This window comes from Staurois parvus, unplaced genomic scaffold, assembly GCF_062004578.1.
Source record: "Staurois parvus isolate SC_StPar_1 unplaced genomic scaffold, SC_StPar_1.0 ptg001563l, whole genome shotgun sequence".
Classification (NCBI taxonomy): domain Eukaryota; kingdom Metazoa; phylum Chordata; class Amphibia; order Anura; family Ranidae; genus Staurois; species Staurois parvus.
The window spans coordinates 43,747-69,209 of NW_028319359.1; the positions used below are offsets into that span (position 1 = coordinate 43,747).

At 47.3% G+C, this 25,463-nt stretch overlaps 1 protein-coding gene across 1 annotated transcript in view; it reads left to right on the forward strand.

Annotated features, from left to right (window-relative positions):
- Window positions 1–25,463, forward strand: part of UNC79 (unc-79 subunit of NALCN channel complex) — a gene marked incomplete at its 5' end in the record, with an annotated part of 183,863 nt that overhangs the window by 38,121 nt on the left and 120,279 nt on the right. Inside the window, 5 exons of the mRNA XM_089662827.1 lie at window positions 5,218–5,375; window positions 8,948–9,129; window positions 11,213–11,414; window positions 18,382–18,561; window positions 23,488–23,553. Of these exons, the coding sequence (XP_089518953.1) occupies window positions 5,218–5,375; window positions 8,948–9,129; window positions 11,213–11,414; window positions 18,382–18,561; window positions 23,488–23,553 (788 nt within the window). The remainder of the gene's footprint in view (window positions 1–5,217; window positions 5,376–8,947; window positions 9,130–11,212; window positions 11,415–18,381; window positions 18,562–23,487; window positions 23,554–25,463) is intronic.

Consider the following 25,463-nt stretch of genomic DNA (forward strand, 5'->3'; position numbering starts at 1 on the left):
CCAGGTCGCAGTCCTCTGGATCACCCCACTAGGAGATGAACAACCCGGGGTACAGTTACAGATATAGCAGGTAGGGATCAAACAGAAGCGTAGTCAGTAAACTAGCCAAAGGTCGGTAACAAGTGGTTGTGGATTGGGATCAAGCAGAAGCATAGTGGAGGAACAAGCCAAAGGTCGGTAACAAGTGGTTGTGGATTGGGATCAAGAATTGTAGTGGAGGAACAAACCAAAGGTCGGTAACAAGTGGTTGTGGATTGGGATGAAGGAGCGTAGTGGAGAACAAGCCAAAGGTCGGTAACAAGTGGTTGTGGATTGGGATCCAACAGAAGTGTAGTGGAGGAACAAGCCAAAGGTCGGTAACAAGTGGTTGTGGATTGGGATCAAGAATTGTAGTGGAGGAACAAACCAAAGGTCGGTAACAAGTGGTTGTGGATTGGGATGAAGGAGCGTAGTGGAGAACAAGCCAAAGGTCGGTAACAAGTGGTTGTGGATTGGGATGAAGGAGCGTAGTGGAGAACAAGCCAAAGGTCGGTAACAAGTCGTTGTGGATTGGGATGAAGGAGCGTAGTGGAGAACAAGCCAAAGGTCGGTAACAAGTGGTTGTGGATTGGGATGAAGGAGCGTAGTGGAGAACAAGCCAAAGGTCGGTAACAAGTCGTTGTGGATTGGGATGAAGGAGCGTAGTGGAGAACAAGCCAAAGGTCGGTAACAAGTGGTTGTGGATTGGGATGAAGGAGCGTAGTGGAGAACAAGCCAAAGGTCGGTAACAAGTCGTTGTGGATTGGGATGAAGGAGCATAGTGGAGAACAAGCCAAAGGTCGGTAACAAGTGGTTGTGGATTGGGATGAAGAAGGAGCATAGTGGAGGAACAAGCCAAAGGTCGGTAATAAGTGGCTGTGGATTGGGATCAAGAATTGTAGTGGAGGAACAAGCCAAAGGTCGGTAACAAGTCGTTGTGGATTGGAATGAAGGAGCATAGTGGAGAACAAGCCAAAGGTCGGTAACAAGTGGTTGTGGATTGGGATGAAGAAGGAGCATAGTGGAGAACAAGCCAAAGGTCGGTAACAAGTGGTTGTGGATTGGGATGAAGAAGGAGCGTAGTGGAGAACAAGCCAAAGGTCGGTAACAAGTGGTTGTGGATTGGGATGAAGAAGGAGCATAGTGGAGGAACAAGCCAAAGGTCGGTAATAAGTGGCTGTGGATTGGGATCAAGCAGAAGCATAGTGGAGGAACAAGCCAAAGGTCAGTAACAAGGGGTTGTGGATTGGGATGAAGGAGTGTAGTGGAGGAACAAACCAAAGGTCGGTAATGAGTAGTAGTGGACATATGGATGGCTGCAGGAGTGACAAGAGTGAGATGTTGGCTGGAGAGCACACAATAATCTGGCAAACAGGAAGTGCAATTGCATTACTTAAATAGGAAGTTAATGGGAGGAGCAAAGGGTTCAAAGTTCAAGAGAAACGAGGTGCAAGGCAAGGATCAAGGCAAGGTATTGTCTAGGGAACTGTCCAGCACCTCAAATGGTTTATCAAGAAGAGACACTGCCATACTCAGCAGACATCGTAGGTTCAGACCCAGGTCCTGACAGGTGGGAATCTGGCTGACATTAGTTAGGAGATGGACAGAGGAGAACCATAACTGGAATGTGAAAATTCTCAGCCGCGTTGTAGCCAGTTTGATTTTTTTGGACTGCTGATTGGTGGTTCACAAATGTTACAGACAAATGTGACATCACCTTCTCACCCACCAATTCCTGCACCTCACATCACCACAGTTCTTCACTCCTTATACTAGCTTCCAGTGAAATGGAGGATATCCTCCAAGATTGGTCTACTTAGTTATGAAGCCCTAAATAACCTGGGAGCCACCTACCTGATGGAACCTCTGGTTACCTATACTGCTACCTTCATCCTTCACGTGCCCAGTGTCAGGAATCAGTAGCAGGGACGGCCAGATCTGTCAGGAATCAGTAGCAGGGACGGCTAGATCTGTCAGGAATCAGTAGCAGGGACGGCCAGATCTGTCAGGAATCAGTAGCAGGGACGGCTAGATCTGTCAGGAATCAGTAGCAGGGACGGCTAGATCTGTCAGGAATCAGTAGCAGGGACGGCCAGATCTGTCAGGAATCAGTAGCAGGGACGGCCAGATCTGTCAGGAATCAGTAGCAGGGACGGCTAGATCTGTCAGGAATCAGTAGCAGGGACGGCTAGATCTGTCAGGAATCAGTAGCAGGGACGGGCAGATCTGTCAGGAATCAGTAGCAGGGACGGCCAGATCTGTCAGGAATCAGTAGCAGGGACGTCCAGATCTGTCAGGAATCAGTAGCAGGGACGGCCAGATCTGTCAGGAATCAGTAGCAGGGACGGCCAGATCTGTCAGGAATCAGTAGCAGGGACGGCTAGATCTGTCAGGAATCAGTAGCAGGGACGGGCAGATCTGTCAGGAATCAGTAGCAGGGACGGCCAGATCTGTCAGGAATCAGTAGCAGGGACGGCCAGATCTGTCAGGAATCAGTAGCAGGGAGGGATGGATCTGTCAGGAATCAGTAGCAGGGACGGCCAGATCTGTCAGGAATCAGTAGCAGGGACGGGCAGATCTGTCAGGAATCAGTAGCAGGGACGGCCAGATCTGTCAGGAATCAGTAGCAGGGACGGGCAGATCTGTCAGGAATCAGTAGCAGGGACGGCCAGATCTGTCAGGAATCAGTAGCAGGGACGGGCAGATCTGTCAGGAATCAGTAGCAGGGACGGCCAGATCTGTCAGGAATCAGTAGCAGGGACGGGCAGATCTGTCAGGAATCAGTAGCAGGGACGGCCAGATCTGTCAGGAATCAGTAGCAGGGACGTCCAGATCTGTCAGGAATCAGTAGCAGGGACGGCCAGATCTGTCAGGAATCAGTAGCAGGGACGGGCAGATCTGTCAGGAATCAGTAGCAGGGACGGGCAGATCTGTCAGGAATCAGTAGCAGGGACGGCCAGATCTGTCAGGAATCAGTAGCAGGGACGGCCAGATCTGTCAGGAATCAGTAGCAGGGACGGCCAGATCTGTCAGGAATCAGTAGCAGGGACGGCTAGATCTGTCAGGAATCAGTAGCAGGGACGGCCAGATCTGTCAGGAATCAGTAGCAGGGACGGCCAGATCTGTCAGGAATCAGTAGCAGGGACGGCCAGATCTGTCAGGACTCAGTAGCAGGGACGGCCAGATCTGTCAGGAATCAGTAGCAGGGACGGGCAGATCTGTCAGGAATCAGTAGCAGGGACGGGCAGATCTGTCAGGAATCAGTAGCAGGGACGGGCAGATCTGTCAGGAATCAGTAGCAGGGACGGCTAGATCTGTCAGGAATCAGTAGCAGGGACGGCCAGATCTGTCAGGAATCAGTAGCAGGGACGGCCAGATCTGGGCGGCTACACTTAGGTGACTGGGACCAGACTGTATGATTTAAGTGAGGGTTATTAACATGAAACAAAATCCATCCAAAAACCAGAAAACATAAAGATATAAGTGAACCAAAACCCCGATGACAAAATACGTAACGAAACAACGTAACAGAGTGACACAAACCTAACTAATAAACTATATACAATATATATATAAATGGGGAACACAGAACAGCAGAGGAAACCTGGAGGTGCAAAGAACATATAGGAAGGAGGAAACAAAACTGGGATCGGGAACAAGAGGAAATAGGAACAAGGAAGTAGGAGGATGGTGTACAGGGAGGAGGGTGTATAGGGAGGAGGGTGTACAGGGAGGAGGGTGTACAGGGAGGAGGGTGTACATGGAGGAGGGTGTACAGGGAGGAGGGTGTGTATACGGAGGAGGGTGTGTATAGGGAGGAGGGTGTGTATAGGGAGGAGTGTGTCTATAGGGAGGAGGGTGTACAGGGAGGAGGGTGTGTATAGGGAGGAGGGTGTGTATAGGGAGGAGGGTGTGTATAGGGAGGAGGGTGTACAGGAAGGAGGGTGTACAGGGAGGAATGTGTACATGGAGGAATGTGTACAGGGAGGAGGGTGTACAGGGAGGAGGGTGTGTACAGGGAGGAGGGTGTGTACACGGAGGAGGGTGTGTACGGAGGAGGGTGTGTACACGGAGGAGGGTGTGTACAGGGAGGAGGGTGTACAGGAAGGAGGGTGTACAGGGAGGAGGGTGTGTACACGGAGGAGGGTGTGTACGGAGGAGGGTGTGTACACGGAGGAGGGTGTGTACACGGAGGAGGGTGTGTACACGGAGGAGGGTGTATACGGAGGAGGGTGTGTACACGGAGGGGGGTGTGTACACGGAGGAGGGTGTGTACACGGAGGAGTGTGTGTACACGGAGGAGGGTGTGTACACGGAGGAGTGTGTGTACACGGAGGAGGGTGTGTACACGGAGGAGTGTGTGTACACGGAGGAGTGTGTGTACACGGAGGAGGGTGTATACGGAGGAGGGTGTACACGGAGGAGGGTGTGTACACGGAGGAGGGTGTGTACACGGAGGAGGGTGTGTACGGAGGAGGGTGTGTACACGGAGGAGGGTGTATACGGAGGAGGGTGTATACGGAGGAGGGTGTGTACAAGGAGGAGGGTGTGTACACGGAGGAGGGTGTGTACAAGGAGGAGGGTGTGTACACGGAGGAGTGTGTGTACAAGGAGGAGGGTGTGTACACGGAGGAGGGTGTGTACACGGAGGAGGGTGTGTACACGGAGGAGGGTGTGTACACGGAGGAGTGTGTGTACACGGAGGAGGGTGTGTACACGGAGGAGTGTGTGTACAAGGAGGAGGGTGTGTACACGGAGGAGGGTGTGTACAGGGAGGAGGGTGTGTATACGGAGGAGGGTGTACACTGAGGAGGGTGTGTACACGGAGGAGGGTGTGTACACGGAGGAGGGTGTGTACACGGAGGAGTGTGTGTACAAGGAGGAGGGTGTGTACACGGAGGAGGGTGTGTATACGGAGGAGGGTGTACACTGAGGAGGGTATATACGGAGGTTTTCTATTAGTACTGATATAATTTGGGCAGAATGGTTGTGTGGGTTTGGGACCATGCACCGACCTCCGCCGCTCCTCCTCCCCCTATTCTGTGTGTAACGTTTTGTACAATTTCGTAATGAAGCTTTGAGATCCCAATACAGACCTTTTGTGAAATGAAGAATTCCGCAGTCATGTGATCTGCAGGCCTTCTGAGACGGGTCCAATGATACCGGAACAAATGATTGAACGGTTTGTGTCTTTCACAGCTTGTGGCGGGTTCTGAAGTCGGAGTTCTCCCAGCTCTGCTCCCTGGCGGTCCCTCTGCTCCTCCACGCTCTGTCTCTGCCGTACGGCGCAGACATCTTCTGGACGATTATAAACTCCAACTTCAACAGCAAGGACTGGAAGATGCGGTTTGAAGCAGGTACGCCTTTTGTGACAAAACCTTCTATTACTGATGGCTTCCTATCATAAAACGAACATATTGACCGGTATTCCCATGACTGGAGGGCTGCTGCCTATCCCCCTCCCCGCCCCTCAAGCCCACCACACTGGTTGGATCCTTCAGGATGGGGGGCCCAGTCTGGGCAGATGTCAGGTTCTTCTGCACCCTAGGTCAGTGATGTATTTAGGTTTTGCGCTGCCCTAGGCAACACAAAAATCAGTGCCCCCTGCAGACAGTCTGACATTGACAAAGAACACCCCTGCCCCCCACCTGAGAGAGCCTTCCACTACCACTGCCCCCCATAAACCAGCCACCATCCCCCCATGGCAAGAGAGAGAGAGTCACTCACCTTCACAGCTCCGGGCATCCCCGGAAACGAGAGTCGGGCTCTGCATACATCGTCATGAAACCTGCAGCCTCTTTCGGAAACCCACCAGGTCCCCATGCCGCATGTGTCTCTTCTTCCGTCCCTTCTTCCAAGGGGCAGTGCTGCCCCCCTGAAAAATGCCGCCCTAGGCAAATGCCTTGTTTGCCTTGTGGTACATACACCCTGCCCAGGTGCCCCATAGTAGACTGATCCAGCCATACCGAAGCTCAGCCCCCATTGTTAAGGCCTCTAAACTTTCAACCCTTGAGGAGCGCTAGTACAGAAGTGAAGAGCAGGCCTGGGGTTGGTGATGGCCCTTCTAACGCCCCCCTCACACTTGTGAGAATAGGTAACGGGATTGCAGACCCCCCCCCCCCCCACACACACAACCAGAACATTCCCCAAATACGACCAATTAAAGAAAAGATACCATTAGGCTGATCGTGGTGAGAAATGGCCACGGCTCTTTATTGGTGTTACACAGATAAACCATGTACCAGGGGCGGACTGACAACTCATGGGGCCCCCGGGCAATAGGGGATCATGGGGCCCCTGTGTCCTTGCCCAAACTCAAAAAAGCCTACGAAAAAGGTACCGGGGCATCTCATGGGGCCCCCTACTGACCCCGGGCCCTCAATAGGGGATCATGGGGTCCCTGTGTACTTGCCCAAACTCAAAAAAGCTTATGAAAAAGGTACCAGGGGCACCTCATGGGGCCCCCTACTGACCCCGGGCCATTTCCAAATGGTCAGTCCGCCTCTGCCATGTACAGTACATACTACAAGAACCATTGATGAGAATCAACATGCAGAATATCATAAATTCCCCTCTTCTGGCTCAGTTATTGGAACCCGAACCGTCAGATACAACATCTGAACCCTGAAAACGTCTCACCTGACTCCAGGGTGACAGCACCACACAAAGTGCTCACGACAAAAAAAAAAGCGGGGGGGGGGGGGGTGCCCCTTATATCCTTTCTGCCGATGCTCCAGGAACTTCCGTGACTCCCGATTGGATCCCTGGAATTCTGCTTAACCAAATTTAAAGGGGCCAACACCAAATTTCCCCACACATGACCAGGGGCGGACTGATCATTTGAGCACTCGGGCACTCCCAAGGGCCGGGGGTCAATAGGAGGCCCCATGAGATGCCCCTGGTACCTTTCATAGGCTTTTTTTGGGTGTGGTTTGAGTGTGGGCGAGGACACAGGGGCCCCATAATCCCCTATTGCCCGGGGGCCCCATGAATTGTCAATCCGCACCTGCACGTGACAAACCCACCATTTACAACTTCAAACAAGCCCATTTGAGAGGGGTGGGGGGGGCGGCCACAATCCCACAAAAGTGGTCCCAAAGGTTTGTGCCCACTTTTGGCCATACTTGCAGAGTTTTGCTGTATTCCTTAATCACAAATAGAATAATAACCTCTAAATATCGCGACTTTTATGCAGAAATATATCCATATAGCCTTATGCAGTATAATAAAATTCTTTAGTTTTATTGAAAATAGTATAAAAGACATCATACATAAAAGTATACATTGTACATACATGAAGAGGCGACCATATAATGGAAAACAATTGCAGGCACTATAAAAAGTAACAAACTATAACATGTAGCAACATCCCTAGATTCTTTAATGGTGCTAATTTACATACATTGCCCAAAGTATTGGCCCAGCCCTCCAAATCATGTGATTCAGGTGTTCCAATCCCCTCCAAATCATGTGATTCAGGTGTTCCAATCCCCTCCAAATCATGTGATTCAGGTGTTCCAATCCCCTCCAAATCATGAGATTCAGGTGTTCCAATCCCCTCCAAATCATGAGATTCAGGTGTTCCAATCCCCTCCAAATCATGAGATTCAGGTGTTCCAATCCCCTCCCAATCATGTGATTCAGGTGTTCCAATCCTCTCCAATCATGTGATTCAGGTGTTCCAATCCTCTCCAATCATGTGATTCAGGTGTTCCAATCCCCTCCATATCATGTGATTCAGGTGTTCCAATCCCCTCCCAATCATGAGATTCAGGTGTTCCAATCCCCTCCAATCATGAGATTCAGGTGTTCCAATCCCCTCCAATCATGTGATTCAGGTTTTCCAATCAGGTGATTCAGGTGTTCCAATCCCCTCCAAATCATGTGATTCAGGTGTTCCAATCCCCTCCAAATCATGTGTTTTAGGTGTTCCAATCCCCTCCATATCATGTGATTCAGGTGTTCCAATCCCCTCCATATCATGTGATTCAGGTGTTCCAATCCCCTCCATGGACACAGGTGTATACAATCAAGCCCTTAGGCATGCAGACTGCTTCTACAAACATTGGTGAAAGAATGGGTCGCTCTCAGGAGCTCAGCGACTCCAAGCGTGGTCCCGTGATAGGTGGCCACCTGGGCAATAAGTCCATCCATGACTTTTCCTGGCTACTAAATATTCCACGCTGAACTGTTAGTCGGATTATAACAAAGTGGAAGCCACTGGGAACAACAGCCACTCAGCCACCAAGTGGTAGGCCACGTCACATGACAGGGCGGGGTCAGCGCATGCTGAAGCGCACAGTGCGCAGAAGTCACCAACTGTCTGCAGAGTCAATAGCTAAAGACCTCCAAACTTGGTGTGGCCTTCAGATGAGCCCAACAACAGTGCGTAGAGAGCTTCATGGAATGGGTTTCCATGGCCGAGCAGCTGCATCCAAGCCTTCCATCACCAAGTGCAATGCAAAGCGTCGGATGCCGTGGTGTAAAGCATGCCGCCACTGGACTCTAGAGCAGTGGAGGTGTGTTCTCTGGAGGGACCAATCACGCTTCTCTGTCTGGCAGTCTGGGTTTGGCGGTTGCCAGGAGAACAGTACTTCCCTGACTGCATTGTGCCAAGTGTAAAGTTTGGTGGTGGCGGATTATGGTGTGGGGTTGTTCTTCAGAACAATCAGTGATCACATGATTGGGACCTCGCACAGAGGTGCCGTACGACGATCGGTGTCTGGAGGGGGCGGGGAGGCCATATATATGATGGATGGGAAGGGGTTAAAGTTGTTGCGACCTTAAGTTGCATAGATTATAGCGGGGGCCATTGAAAGACTCTTTTTGATCATCTTTGGGTGTTTCACTGGTGGAGGACATTTGTATTGCCAACTGGTCTCCATAGTGGTCACGGTGTAGGTGAGTCTGACTGTGATTTTCATTCCAGTGGAGAAGGTGGCGGTTCTCTGCCGGTTTCTGGACATCCACTCGCTGACAAAGAACCACTTGTTGAAATATTCGCTGGCCCACGCCTTCTGCTGCTTCTTGACCGCCGTGGAAGACGTCAACCCAGCTGTGGCCACGCGAGCCGGTCTTCTGCTGGACACCATCAAGCGACCCGCCTTGCAGGTGAGTTTGTGAATAAAGTTTGGCAAATGTTTGTCATTGTTCTTCTGTCATTAGAAATTGTACACTACATAGGTATCCTCCGCCATGGAAACCGAGCAAAATAATGAGGTTCTTTGGGGAATTGCTTAGAACAGGGGTCTCCAAACTGTGGCCCAGGGGCCAGATGCAGCCCTTTGCCTCTGTCTGGCCCTTGGGACACTATTCCTCCAACTGACACCAATGGAGAGGCACCATTACTCCCACTGACACCATCGATGGGGCACTGTTCCTCCTGCTGAGACCAATGATGGGGCACTATTCCTCCCACTGACACCAATGATGGGGCACTATTCCTCCCACTGACACCAATGATGGGGCACTATTCCTCCCACTGATACCAATGATGGGGCACTATTCCTCCCACTGACACCAATGATGGGGCACTATTCCTCCCACTGACACCAATGATGGGGCACTATTCCTCCCACTGACACCAATGATGGGGCACTATTCCTCCCACTGATACCAATGATGGGGCACTATTCCTCCCACTGATACCAATGATGGGGCACTATTCCTCCCACTGACACCAATGATGGGGCACTATTCCTCCCACTGACACCAATGATGGGGCACTATTCCTCCCACTGATACCAATGATGGGGCACTATTCCTCCCACTGACACCAATGATGGGGCACTATTCCTTCCACTGACACTAATGATGGGGGACTATTCCTTTCTCTGACACCAATGATGGGGCACTATTCCTTCCTCTGACACCAATGATGGGGCACTATTCCTTCCTATGACACCAATGATGGGGCACTATTCCTCCCACTGATACCAATGATGGGACACTATTCCTCCCACTGACACCAATGATGGAGCATTATTCCTCCCACTGACACCAATGATGGGACACTATTCCTCCCATTGACACCACTGATAGAGAACTATTCCTCCTGTTAAAACCAGTGATGAGGCATTGTTTACTCCAGAGATGCCGGAACATTTACTACTCACACTGGCCACAGTCCGGCCCCCCCAAAGCCTGAAGGACAGTAAACTGGCCTTTTTGAAGAAACGTTTGGAGACCCCCCGAGTAAGAGTTTTAATCTGCAGGACAGCTAGGCTTACTCTTCAGAACATGGTGAGGAGCGTGGTGCTTTGAAAGTGCCTTGTAACACATCTTTTATCTGAGAATAGTCATTTGAGGTTGCCTGGGCCCCCTAAGCATATTCCAGAAGGTTCCTAGGGTGCTATGGTGGGGCTAGAATACACTTGATCAGTCTTCCTCAGACTTTTTAGCATGGAGGAACCCTTAAAATAACTTTCAGGTCTCAGGGACCCCCTGCCAATAATGACTGTTTCTACAGCTCTTGGTACATTAGTGTGATGATCAAGAGGAAGAACGTTCCTCACATTGATGGTCAAGAGGAAGAACGTTCCTCACATTGATGGTCAAGAGGAAGAACGTTCCTCACATTGATGGTCAAGAGGAAGAACGTTCCTCACATTGATGGTCAAGAGGAAGAACGTTCCGCACATTGATGGTCAAGAGGAAGAACGTTCCTCACATTGATGGTCAAGAGGAAGAACGTTCCTCACATTGATGGTCAAGAGGAAGAACGTTCCTCACATTGATGGCCAAGAGGAAGAACGTTTCTCACATGGATGATCAAGAGGAAGAACGTTTCTCACATGGATGGTCAAGAGGAAGAACGTTCCTCACATTGATGGTCAAGAGGAAGAATGTTCCTCACATTGATGGTCAAGAGGAAGAACGTTGGTCAAGAGGAAGAACGTTCTTCACATTGATGGTCAAGAGGAACAATCTCCCGTGTGGGATCTTCACAAAGCAAGTTCAGAAACTTCAAGATCATTCAGAGTGCTAAGGGTAGGTTAGAATTAATTAAAATACTATACAGAAATGAATATTGGATTTTACATTGAGAATATGGATATGCTTTCAGAATTATCACCAGACTGTAGCTAGAGATCTAAAGAGCTCTGCCATTGGGAACTGTAGAAAGATCTTTGTTTTGGCTGAACTTCTGCCATCGGAGATGCTCCTCATTCTTCTCTCTGCCCCACCTCTGCAGGGTCTGTGCCTCTGCCTGGACTTCCAGTTTGACACGGTGGTGAAGGACCGGCCGACCATCCTCAGCAAGCTTCTTCTCCTCCACTTCCTGAAGCAGGACATCCCGGCACTGAGCTGGGAATTCTTCGTAAACCGATTCGATACTCTGTCCCTGGAAGCTCAGCTTCACCTCGACTGCAACAAGGAGTTCCCCTTCCCTACAAGTGAGACTTAACCACTTACCTACCCGGCCAATCCTGACACGTCTCTCCTACATGTAAAAATATGCATCTTTGTTGCTAGAAAATTACTTACATCTCCCAAACATTATATTTTCATATGTATATACACACACACATATGTACAGTTACAAGAAAAAGTATGTGAACCCCTTGGGATTACGTGGAGTTTTGCATGAATTGGGCATAAAATGTGCTCTGAACATCATCTAAGTCACAACAATAGAAGAACACAGTCTGCTGAACATAATACTACACAAACATTAGATGTTGCCATGGTTTAATTGCACATAACATGTAAACATTCACAGTGCAGGGAGGAAAAAGTATGTGAGGCCCTATCTTAATGACTTCTTCCAGAGCTAATTGGAGCCAGGAGTGAGCCAACCTTGACTCCAATCAGTGTGATGATATTGGATGTGTTGCTGACACCTGTTATGGGTTTACTGGTTTCAAGAAGCGCTGTCTGATGTGAACCATGCCTTGCAGAAAAGAGCTCTAAGAAGACCTACGATCAAGAATTGTTGACTTGCATGAAGCTGGAAAGGGTTACAAAAGTATCTCCTTGAGCCTTGATGTTCATGTGTCCACGGTAAGACAGACTGTCTACAAATGGAGAAAGTTTAGCACTGTTGCTACTCTCCCTAGGCATGGTCATCCTGTAAAAATGACTGCAAGAGCACAGCGCAGAATGCTGCATGAGGTAAAGAAGAATCCCAGAGTGTCAGCTAAAGACCTACAGAAATCTCTGGCACATGCTAACATTTTTGTTGACACATCTACAATAAGGAAAACATTAAACAAGAATGGAGTACATGGGAGGACACCACGGAGGAAGCCATTGCTGTCCAAAAAGAAGATTGCAGCACGTTTGAAGTTTGCAAAAGAGCACCTGGATGTTCCACAGCACTACTGGCAGAATATACTGTGGACAGATGAAACCAAGATTGAGTTGTTTGGGAAGAACACACAACACTATGTGTGGAGAAAAAAAGGCCCAGCACACCAACATCAAAACCTCATCCCCACTGTGAAACATGGCGGAGGGAGCATCATGGTTTGGGGCTGCTTTGCTGCCTCAGGGCCTGGACGGATTGTTGTCATTGATGGGAAAATGAATTCCAGAGTTTATCAAGACATTTTGCAGGAAAACGTGCGACCATCTGTCCGCCAACTGAAGCTCCGCAGAGGATGGGTGATGCAACAGGACAATGACCCAAAGCATACAAGTCATTCAACAAAACAATGGCTGCAACAGCACAGAATACGCCTTCTGGAGTGGCCCAGTCAGAGTCCTGACCTCAACCCCATTGAAATGCTGTGGCATGACCTTAAGAGAGCGATTCACACCAGACATCCCAAGAATATTGCTACACTGAAACAGTTTTGTGAAGAGGAGTGGTCCAAAATGACTCCAGATCGTTGTGCAGGTCTGATCTGCAACTACAGGAAACGTTTGGTTGAGGTTATTGCTGCCAAAGGAGGGTCAACCAGTTATTAAGTCCAAAGGTTCACATACTTTTTCCTCCCCGCACTGTGAATGTTTACATGTTATGTGCAATTAATTTACAAATATATGTTGCGCTCCTAAATACTTCTCAATAAATAATAATTAAATTATTACCATTAAATTAATTCAAATTATGATACAAATAACTAATAAAAGTGTATAAATACCAAAAAATATTTAAATAGTTTCAACTAATCAATCTCCTCCAAATAAATATCAAAATAATTCCACATGAAATACTCCTCTAAAAAAATATTTTACCAAGTGCTCATAAATCATCTATTAGTGATATGATGTACTTACTAATACCCTCAATTTCATTGAAATTCATAATACCCTCATTTAATATAATAAAAGTAGTGAACCAACTAATAACCCTCAACTAAAACGCATTTAGATGATCCCCCATAAATAAAAATAACCAAATGCTCATAAATAATTAATAGTGATTAGTATGAATCCAAATATCATCAAAATTCATACTAATCACTATTAATTATTTATGAGCATTTGGTTATTTTTATTTATGGGGGATCATCTAAATGCGTTTTAGTTGAGGGTTATTAGTTGGTTCACTACTTTTATTATATTAAATGAGGGTATTATGAATTTAAATGAAATTGAGGGTATTAGTAAGTACATCATGTCACTAATAGATGATCTATGAGCACTTGGTAAAAAAAAAAAATTTTTAGTGGAGTATTTCATGTGAAATAATTTTGATATTTATTTGGAGGAGATTGATTAGTTGAAACTATTTAAATATTTTTTGGTATTTATACACTTTTAGTTATTTGTATCATAATTTAAATTAATTTAATGGTAATAATTTAATTATTATTTATTGAGAAGTATTTAGGAGCGCAACATATATTTGTAAATATTTCCAACACAGTTGTAGTTATGTGTTTCATGTTTGCGATCCTCTAGTAATTATCACACCTGTGGCTCGCAAGTTACTCTGATTCATCTATACTTATGTGCAATTAAACCATGGCAACATCTAATGTTTGTGTAGTATTATGTTCAGCAGACTGTGTTCTATTGTTGTGACTTAGATGACGTTCAGAGCACATTTTATGCCCAATTCATGCAAAACTCCATGTAATCCCAAGGGGTTCACATACTTTGTCTTGCAACTGTATATATATATATATATATATATTAATCACTTCAAGACCGCCCCATAGCGGATGTATTGCTAGGGGGCGGCCGCGCTGTTCAAAATCAAGTAAATATACGTGCTTTTGCATTTCCGGGTAGGAGGTGTGCGCCGCCCCACCAGTGCTGCCATTGGCACCTGAGGATGTCAATCACCGGGTCTAGGTCAGCGATTCTCGGCGATTGTGGGAGAAGCTGAGAGGGGAGCGATCTGGGTGTAAACCGTGTCAGTGCTTTTTATTAGCACTGATCATTGTATTGGTGTCACTGGGGATGTCAGTGAAACCAAGTTAGTTTCCCCCCCCCCCCCCAGTGTCAGAATGCCTGCCGCAGTCCCGCTATAAGTCGCTGAACGCCACCATTTCTAGTATGAAAAAAAAAATTCCATTTGTAGACACTATAACCGTCATGGAAACCAATTAGTATACAATTTTTTTGAGTTTTTGCTCTTTTAGCAAAGACATGTCGCAGAATACATTTTAGCCTAAATTTATGAAGAAATTAAATTTTTTTAAATTTTTATTGGTTATGTTTTATAGCAAAAAGTCAAAAATATATATATTTTTTTATCCAAAATGTTAAGTCTGTTTATAGCGCCAAAAACAAAAACCGAGAGGTGATCCAATGCCACCAAAAGGAAGCTCTGTTTGTGGGGAAAAAAATGACATAAATTTCATTGTGACCGCGCATTTGTCAGCTAAAGTAAATCAGTGCTGTTATCAGTGTGTTTGGCTGGAAAAACGCTCTAATGCTAAAAAACATGGTAAAACCTCACAAACTGGTGGTTTGGGACTTTTTTTTAACCACTTCAAGTCCGGACACTTTCCCCCCCTTCCTGTCCGGACACTTTCCCCCCCTTCCAGTCCGGACACTTTCCCCCCCTTCCAGTCCGGACACTTTCCCCCCCCTTCCAGTCCGGACACTTTCCCCCCCTTCCAGTCCGGACACTTTCCCCCCCTTCCAGTCCGGACACGTTCCCCCCCTCCAGTCCGGACACTTTACCCTGCATAAAAGTGGCCACCCGCCCAAGTCTATAACTGGCTTATGAAGCAAGGACACATAAACAGGCATCACATAGTGAAAAAAAGGGGGAGAGAACAATGTTCTTGGACAACTTGCCAGCCAGCTTGCTAACAACCGAATTAACCTGTCTAACAGTATGCGTTTATAACAGGGGTTTAGTTAGCACACATTTGCAAATACATACGTAAGCCACAGAGCCACGACACGGCACCCTGATCATCTGTGGTCCTAACTCTAAAATTTATGAGTCCCCATAGTAGAGGCACATGCATTTAATGGATAGATCAAGGGCAGGTGGACCTGAGGGAGCCACCCCTCTTAAAGGCAAAGGAGTGCACTGGACCCCAGCATGTAGCACAATGGCAACCAGGGCCCTCATAAATTTTAGAGTTAGGACCACAGATGATCAGGGTGCCGTGTCGTGGCTCTGTGGCTTACGTATGTATTTGCAAATGTGTGCTAACTAAACCCCTGTTATAAACGCATACTGTTAGACAGGTTAATTCGGTTGTTAGCAAGCTGGCCGGATACTTTACCCCCCTTCCAGTTCGGACACTTTCCCCCCCTTCCAGTCCGGACACTTTCCCCCCCTTCCAGTCCGGACACTTTCCCCCCCTTCCAGTCCGGACACTTTCCCCCCCTTCCAGACCGGACACTTTCCCCCCCTTCCAGTCCGGATACTTTACCCCCCTTCCAGTTCGGACACTTTCCCCCCCTTCCAGTCCGGACACTTTCCCCCCCTTCCAGTCCGGATACTTTCCCCCCCTTCCAGTCCGGACACTTTTCCCCCCTTCCAGTCCGGATACTTTACCCCCCTTCCAGTTCGGACACTTTCCCCCCCTTCCAGTCCGGACACTTTCCCCCCCTTCCAGTCCGGACACTTTTCCCCCCTTCCAGTCCGGATACTTTACCCCCCTTCCAGTTCGGACACTTTCACCCCCCATTCCAGTCCGGACACTTTCACCCCCCCTTCCAGTCCGGACACTTTCACCCCCCCTTCCAGTCCGGACACTTTCACCCCCCCTTCCAGTCCGGACACTTTCACCCCCCCTTCCAGTCCGGACACTTTCCCCCCCTTCCAGTCTGGACACTTCCCCCCACTTCCTGTCCAGGACAATTTTCAGCTTTCAGCGCTATCACACTTTGAATGACAATTGCGCGGTCATGCAACACTGTACCCATATGAATTTTTTAGCATTTTTTGAGACAAATAAAGCTTTATTTTGGTGGTATTTATTCGCCGCTGGGATTTTAATTTTTTTTGCTATATAAATGTCCAAAAAGTTTGGAAAAAAAGTTTTTTTTTTTCTTATAAAATTTTGCAAATAGATAATATTTCATCATAAATCTTGGCCAAAATGTATTCCGTTATCTTTTTAGTAAAAAAAAATAAATAACCCAAATTCGTTTATAACCAAAAATTATAATTTTTTTAATTTTTATTTTTTATATTTATTTACGTATTTTTGGTTTTTTTTTTACATACTGTCACCCTAGCAGTACATTTTCACGATAGCGAAATTTGAGGGTATTTACATCCAAATCAGGTGAACTGTGTAGGAATTACAACAGTTTGCATATGTGCCTCCCACTTGTTAAGGGACCAAAAGTAATGGGACAATTGGCTTCTCAGCTGTTCCATGGCCAGGTGTGTGTTATTCCCTCATTATCCCAATTCCAATGAGCAGATAAAAGGTCCAGAGTTCATTTCAAGTGTGCTATTTGTATTTGGAATCTGTTGCTGTCAGCTCTCAAGATGAGATCCAAAGAGCTGTCACTATCAGTGAAGCCATCATTAGGCTGAAAAAACAAAACAAACCCATCAGAGAGATAGCAAAAACATGAGGCGTGGCCAAAACAACTGTTTGGAACATTCTTAAAAAGAAGGAACGCACCGGTGAGCTCAGCAACACCAAAAGACCCGGAAGACCACGGAAAACAACTGTGGTGGATGAGCAAAGAATTCTTTCCCTGGTGAAGAAAACACCCTTCACAACAGTTGGCCAGATCAAGAACACCCTCCAGGAGGTAGGTGTATGTGTGTCAAAGTCACCAATCAAGAGAAGACTTCACCAGAGTGAATACAGAGGGTTCACCACAAGATGGAAACCATTGGTGAGCCTCAAACACAGGAAGGCCAGATTAGAGTTTGCCAAACGACATGTAAAAAAGCCTTCACAGTTCTGGAACAACATCCTATGGAGAGATGAGACCGACATCAACTTGTACCAGAGTGATGGGAAGAGAAGAGTATGGAGAAGGAACTGCTCATGGTCCTAAGCATACCACCTCATCAGTGATCATGGTGGTGGTAGTGTCATGGCGTGGGCATGTATGGCTGCCAATGGAACTGCTTCTCTTGTATTTATTGATGATGTGACTGCTGACAGAAGCAGCCGGATGAATTGTGAAGTGTTTCGGGAATATTATCGGCTCATATTCAGCCAAATGCTTCACAACTCATTGGACGCTTCACAGTGCAGATGGGCAATGACCCAAAGCAGACTGCAAAAGACACCAAAGAAGTGGAATGTTCTGCAATGGCCAATCACCTGACCTGAATCCGATTGAGCATTTCACTTGCTGAAGACAAAACTGAAGGGAAAATGCCCCAAGAACAAGCAGGAACTGAAGACAGTTGCAGTAGAGGCCTGGCAGAGCATCACCAGGGATGACACCCAGCGTCTGCTGATGTCTATGCATTCCACACTTCAGGCTGTCATTGACTGCAAAGGATTTGCAACCAAGTATTAAAAAGTGAAAGTTTGATTTATGATTATTTTCTGTCCCATTACTTTTGGTCCCTTAACAAGTGGAAGGAACATATGCAAACTGTTGTAATTCCTACACCGTTCACCTGATTTTGGATGTAAATGCCCTCAAATTAAGCTGACAGTCTGCAGTTAAAGCACATCTTGTTCGTTTCATTTCAAATCCATTGTGGTGTATAGAGCCAAAAATGTTAGAATTGTGTCCATGTCCCAATATTTATGGACCTGACTGTATATACATAGATGTACAGTATATGTGAACGCAATCAATGTCATACAAATCTGTTCCTAACGCAGACTGTAGCGCATCCACTCTTGTCTTATGAAGTGATCTTTCCGATGCTTTTTATATTATTATATGATCTTTGATACATTATATATTTCTGAAGGACAAATATTACATCCTATTGCAGGAAAAACATCTGATTGTTACGTCATTCATTAAAAATATAAACGGCCTTTCCTTACTTTGTGATTTAAATTCCAGCAATTACAGCAGTGAGGACAAACGTGGCCAACCTGAGCGACGCCGCCATGTGGAAAATCAAAAGAGCGCGGTTTGCCCGCAACAGGCAGAAGAGTGTGCGGTCCCTGCGAGACAGCGTCAAGGGGGCCACAGAGTCGAAGAGGGCCCTGTCATTGCCAGAGACTCTCAGCACCAAAATTCGTGAGTTAGATTGTTCTTTGTTTCTCTGTTACCTTTATCTCATCTCCATCAGGATAACAAACAGCTTCAAGGATAGAAGATATGCAAATAAACACCATATGAACAAAAGTACACTATATTGCCAAAAGATGGATTCAAATCATGTGATTCAGGTGTTCCAATCCCCTCCATATCATGTCATTCAGGTGTTCCAATCCCCTCCATATCATGTGATTTAGGTGTTCCAATCCCCTCCATATCATATGATTCAGGTGTTCCAATCCCTTCCATATCATGTGATTCAGGTGTTCCAATCCCCTCCATATCATGTGATTCAGGTGTTCCAATCCTCTCCATACCATGTGATTCGGGTGTTCCAATCCCCTCCCAATCATGTGATTCGGGTGTCCCAATACCCTCCATATCACGTGATTCAGGTGCTCCAATCCCCTCCATGGACACAGGTGTATACAATCAAGCCCCTAGGCGTGCAGACGGCTTCTACAAACATTGGTGAAAGAATGGGTCGCTCTCAGGAGCTCAGTGACTCCAAGTGTGGTCCCGTGATAGGTGGCCACCTGGGCAGTAAGTCCATCCGTGACATTTCCTGGCTACTAAATATTCCACGCTCAACTGTTAGTGGGATTATAACAAAGTGGAAGCCACTGGGAACAACAGCCACTCAGCCACCAAGTGGTAGGCCACGTCACATGACAGGGCGGGGTCAGCGCATGCTGAAGCGCACAGTGCGCAGAAGTCGCCAACTGTCTGCAGAGTCAATAGCTAAAGACCTCCAAACTTGGTGTGGCCTTCAGATGAGCCCAACAACAGTGCGTAGAGAGCTTCATGGAATGGGTTTCCATGGCCGAGCAGCTGCATCCAAGCCTTCCATCACCAAGTGCAATGCAAAGCATCAGATGCTGTGGTGTAAAGCATGCCACCACTGGACTGTAGAGCAGTGGAGGCATGTTCTCTGGAGGGACCATTCACATTTCTCTGTCTGGCAATCCGGTGGACGTGTCTGGGTTTGGCGGTTGCCAGGAGAACGGTACTTGCCTGACTGCATTGTGCCAAGTGTAAATTTTGGTGGAGGGGGGATTATTTTCAGGGTGTGGGCTTGGCCCCCTAGTTCCAGTGAAGGGAACTCTTAAGGAGACATTTTGGACAATTTCATGCTCCCAACTTTGTGGGAGGAGTTTGGGGATGGCCCCTTCCTGTTCCAACATGACTGCGCACCAGTGCACAAAGCAAGGTCCATAAAGACATGGAGGAGCCAGTTTGGGGTGGAGGAACTTGACTGTCCTGCACAGAGTCCTGACCTCAACCCCATAGAACACCTTTGGGAGGAATTAGAGCGGAGACTGCGAGCCAGGCCTCCTCCCCCGACATCAGTGCCTGACCTGACAAATGTGCTTCTGGAAGAATGGTCCAACCTTCCCATAGACACCCTCCTAAACCTTGTGGACGGCCTTCCCAGAAGAGTTGAAGCAGTTATAGCTGCAAAGGGCGGGGCCAACTCAATATTGATCCCTACGGACTAAGACTGGGGGGCCATTAAAGGTCATGTGTGTGGAAAGGGCGGGGCCAACTCAATATTGAACCCTACGGACTAAGACTGGGGGGCCATTAAAGGTCATGTGTGTGGAAAGGGCGGGGCCAACTCAATATTGAACCCTACGGACTAAGACTGGGGGGCCATTAAAGGTCATGTGTGTGGAAAGGGCGGGGCCAACTCAATATTGAACCCTACGGACTAAGACTGGGGGGCCATTAAAGGTTATGTGTGTGGAAAGGGCGGGGCCAACTCAATATTGAACCCTACGGACTAAGACTGGGGGGCCATTAAAGGTCATGTGCGTGGAAAGGGCGGGGCCAACTCAATATTGAACCCTACGGACTAAGACTGGGGGGCCATTAAAGGTTATGTGCGTGGAAAGGGCGGGGCCAACTCAATATTGAACCCTACGGGCTAAGACTGGGGGGCCATTAAAGGTCATGTGTGTGGAAAGGGCGGGGCCAACTCAATATTGAACCCTACGGACTAAAACTGGGGGGCCATTAAAGGTTATGTGTGTGGAAAGGGCGGGGCCAACTCAATATTGAACCCTACGGACTAAGACTGGGGGGCCATTAAAGGTCATGTGCGTGGAAAGGCCGGCGGCCCAATACTTTTGGTGATATAGTGTATATACTGTACACATCAGAGCCTATAATACATAAATACATTTCCTGACCATCACCAATGGGGTCAAAGCTAGACAGACATGCTTGCTCCTGGAGCAGACTTAGTTTGTCGCTCCCATCCCATCCCAAAGAGGTCGGTGTCAATAAGGGAGAGGTTGGTGTCAGCAGGGCAGTGGGCGGTGTCAGTCGTTTTTTATTATAATTTGATTTTTGCGTTATATTTTTACAATTTTATTGTGTTCTTTTAATCATTTTTCAGCAGCCCTGTAAGGGGGCTGTGGTGAAATATCAGGGGTCTAAGCAGACACTGTTGAGACAGAGAAAGGGACCAAGGACAGATTCCCTAGTTCCTTTCTCTGCAGCCTCAGGGGCATCAGTCAGATACGGTATATACATAGTTACATTGGTCTGAGCTGGAACTGTGTATACTATAGTCATGCCTGGAATTATTATTTAAATTGCCCAGGGATGTCCTCATGGCTTGGATTCTTGGACACAGGTCAGCACAAAGCAACTGCAGCACAGTTGTCTAGAAAATGTGACTGTCCCTGCAGATCTATGACACCTGGCCACTATGGGGGTATCCTTCCTCGGTTCTGATATTCACTGTCTGAGTCCCCTTTCACACAAAATGTTTGATAAGGTCTGCCTCAGTTATTCAGGCAGACCTAATCGGATCCTCCATTTACCCCTATGGACCAGCGGGTGTACGAACAAACCTTTGTCCATGTACACCCGCCTATCTCCAATCCAATCCAATTCACTAAAAAAAAAAGAAGGGACTTATCCCCCCACCATTCCATCTAGATGGATTGGAGCAGAGGGCAGTCCAGTGTTCCAGCATGACTGTGTTGAGTGCCAGGCCAAAAGGTGGACAGAAGAGGTAGTCACCTTGGGCACTAAGGAGACTAAAGGACAGAACTTATAGCCTGTAATGCTAAAAACTCATGGAAAAGGGTGCCAAGACTGTCCCCGACACTGCCTGTGTACAGAGCCGGCTCCACAAAGGCATGGTTTGACCAGGTTGGTGCTGAGAAACTCAAGTGTCCTGCACAGAGCCCTGACCTCAACCCTACTGGACACCACTGTAATGAATTGGAATGCCAATGGTAATCCAGGTCTTCTCATCCAACATCAGTATCTGACCTCACCAATGGGAACAAATTCCCATAGGCACCCTCCAAAATCTTGTGGAAAGTCTTCCCAGAAGAGTGGAATATGGTATAGCTGCTTCACTTCAGAACAGGAACATTATATTACAACAGAGACTGGTTTTCATTACCAACAACATTCCACACTTCAACATTGCAAAAGTCCTGAAGATGTGTTGGCCATGTTTTAAGGTCATACACTAATAAAGTGATAATTGTTCTCTAACCAGTTGGAGTTTCCAAAATCTCATTCCCGAATGGCGTTCCTTACCTTAGTACAAAGACTGCACTTCCCATGACCAACACATCCAATGGTACCAAAGCCCTGAAGAAAGGGGAGCCCAAATTCCCGCAGACATGTTGGCCATCTTTAAGGTCATACACTAATATAGTAATAATTGTCCTCTAACCAGTTGGAGTTTCCAAAATCTCATTCCCGAATGGCGTTCCTTACCTACCATCACAATCACAAAACCTTTGAGATGAACTGGAATGATGATTGTGAGCCAGGTCTTCTCATCCAACATGAGTAGCTGACCTCACAAATGGGACAAATTCTCTCAGACACTCCAAAATCTTGCAGAAATCCTTCCTAAAAGAGTGGAGGTTGGTTTAGATGCAGGTTCAACAACAGACACTTCAGAACACCATTATCTTGTTAGTACAAAGACTGCACTTCTCATGACCAACAGATCCAACGCTACCAAAACCCTGGCCATGTTTAAGGTCATACACTAATATAGTGATAATTGTTCGCCAACCGGCTGGAGTTTCCAAATCCTTCTGTCCACACATTGCGTTACTAATCTACCCCTGCAAACCCTACTGAACACCTTTGGGATGAACTGGTACACCGATGGTGAGCCAAGTCTTCTCTTCCAACATCAGTACCTGACCTCACATATGGACACAAATTCCCACAGAAGAGTGGAGGATGTTATAGCTGCAGTCGCAAGAGACACTTTAGAACACCACCAATATCATCTTAGTACACAGACTGTAGTCCACACAACCAACAGATCCAACATTACCAAAGCCCTGAAGAAGGGGAAGGCCCCAATTCCTTGGGACACGTTGGCCATGTTTTAGGTCACACACTAATGAAATTGATAATTGTTCTCCAAACGGCTGGAGTTTCCAAAACCTCCTATTCACACATGGTGTTCCCCACCTACCTCCACATTCTAAACCCTACTGAACACCTTCGGCATGAATTGTAATGCCAATCATGAGCCAGGTCTTCTCATCCAACATCAGTACTTGACCCTGCAGATGGGCACAAATTCCCACAACCTCCAAAACCTTGTAGAAGCCCTTCCTAGGGAGAGAAAGGGGTTGTTATAGTTAAAATGGGTGGGGGGGGGACCAGGTAAGCAGATTAAACTTCAGTTTTAACATTTCTGGTTTGTTGGCTCAGACTTCCCTTGATCGGTTGAAGTCGGATTTTTTTGTCCCCGCTCTGCAGATATCCTGGCTCTGGCTTAGTGGTGGCTTTGCTTTCCTATTAGAATTAGAGCCGTTGAGCGTGGACTTTGGTCTTTTCGGTCATCGCTCACACTGCTGTCACATTGGAAGGATTGTTTACTAACTCCTGTCTCTCTTCTCTCTCCAGCTGTCAGGCTGACAAGACAGGAACAGTCGGCTCCTGCGCTCGGGGGCAGCGCTGAGCAGCAGCAAGGTGACACTCAGAGCAGACATATAACTTTGTTGCTGTCGAATTTTATTTTCTTTGGCAAATTTAAAGAGCAACAGTGCTAAATACAGAGGCTTCGAAGATCTTGTAGATACCTCCAGATGACACATAATTCTTGCTTTAGGGTGGTCATGATCCAGCTTGGCCAATTTATGATCTGAAGCCTAACATGATGATTGGATCAGGGTTGGGTTCCTTAGAGCTACTCGGGGTAACAATAAGAGTTATTAGAAATACTTGTTACTGCTTATGGAGAATTTCCAACTCTCAATTAGAAATGAGAATTCAGCTGTTAGATGAGTGTGTGTTACTTCAGTCCATCACTGCATTGCAAAGGAAGTGCAGCTTCTCCTGGAGCTATAGTCAACAAGTAGACACTCCCAGACTGACTCCTAGAGATATCCACTCATCTGTGGCTATCCTTATCTATCTCACCAATGATGGTTGTGATGTGGAGGTATGTAGCTCTTGTGGTAGATGGGTTTGTACAATGAATCCATGGCAGACAGGAACTATGGTTAAGGGCCCACTTTAATTAAAAGGAAACAGAAAAGAAAGTCCTTACAACATCACGTTTCCCAAGCTGGAGGTGTCTGCATCACACCATCGAAAAATGGCAAGCCACCTGACTCTTAGGCTCACTCAGTTAATTTAATTGCAGTACCTTGCTGCACAGTCCTACTCTTGGCCCCTAGGTAGAGGTTCTCCTGATACCCCAAGCGCTCCCACTCCTCAGGAACTCAGAAATTCCCCTGGACTCTCTCCCAGTTGTCTCAGCTCTTGTCTCCAAGGCTCACCTTGCTGCACAGTCCTACTCTTGGCCCCTAGGTAGAGGTTCTCCTGATACCCCAAGCGCTCCCACTCCTCAGGAACTCAGAAATTCCCCTGGACTCTCTCCCAGTTGTCTCAGCTCTTGTCTCCAAGGCTCACCTTGCTGCACAGTCCTACTCTTGGCCCCTAGGTAGAGGTTCTCCTGATACCCCAAGCGCTCCCACTCCTCAGGAACTCAGAAATTCCCCTGGACTCTCTCCCAGTTGTCTCAGCTCTTGTCTCCAAGGCTCACCTTGCTGCACAGGTCTACTCTTGGCCCCTAGGTAGAGATTCTCCTGATACCCCAAGCGCTCCCACTCCTCAGGAATTCAGAAATTCCCCTGGACTCTCTCCCAGTTGTCTCAGCTCTTGTCTCCAAGGCTCACCTTGCTGCACAGGCCTACGTTTGGCCCCTAGGTAGAGGTTCTCCTGATACCCCAAGCACTCTCACTCCTCAGGAACTCAGAAATTCCCCTGGACTCTCTCCCAGTTGTCTCAGCTCTAGTCTCCCAGGCTCTCTCAGCTGGCCCAACTCTCCAGTGATCTGGAACCTCTCCCACACGGAGTGCGGTCTTGAGGATATTGCCTTGGTCTCCAGAAAGGAGCCCATCTTCCTCCAGGCTGCAGCAACTGCACCTCAAACTCCACGTCCAACTGCATGAGCTATGCTCAGATCTACCTTATAATGACCCTGCACATCTGTGCCCTCATACAGGCTGAAAAAGTCAAGCAAAACCTGGACACCTGTTTCAAGGTTCCGTCCCGCCCAATAATCTTTGGAACCTTCAAGTTCCTCACCCCAATCCAGAACTACCAAATCCAAAGAAAACCTAGAACACCACTTTTTCTGTTCACAATTAACCCGCCATAGCTTCTCGAACTGTAGCTTTGAGAATTTGGAATCACTTTTTGGCGCATTTACATAATGGCAGGGTCTCACACTGTCACATGTTCAAGAGGTTGACTTTCAAAAACCACAACAAATGTATCACGACCACAAAGTTATGATGTGTACACAGATGTGAATTATAGTCCTGGAATACCAACCATCTGACATTGATCATGAACATTGTATGTGCTGTTCA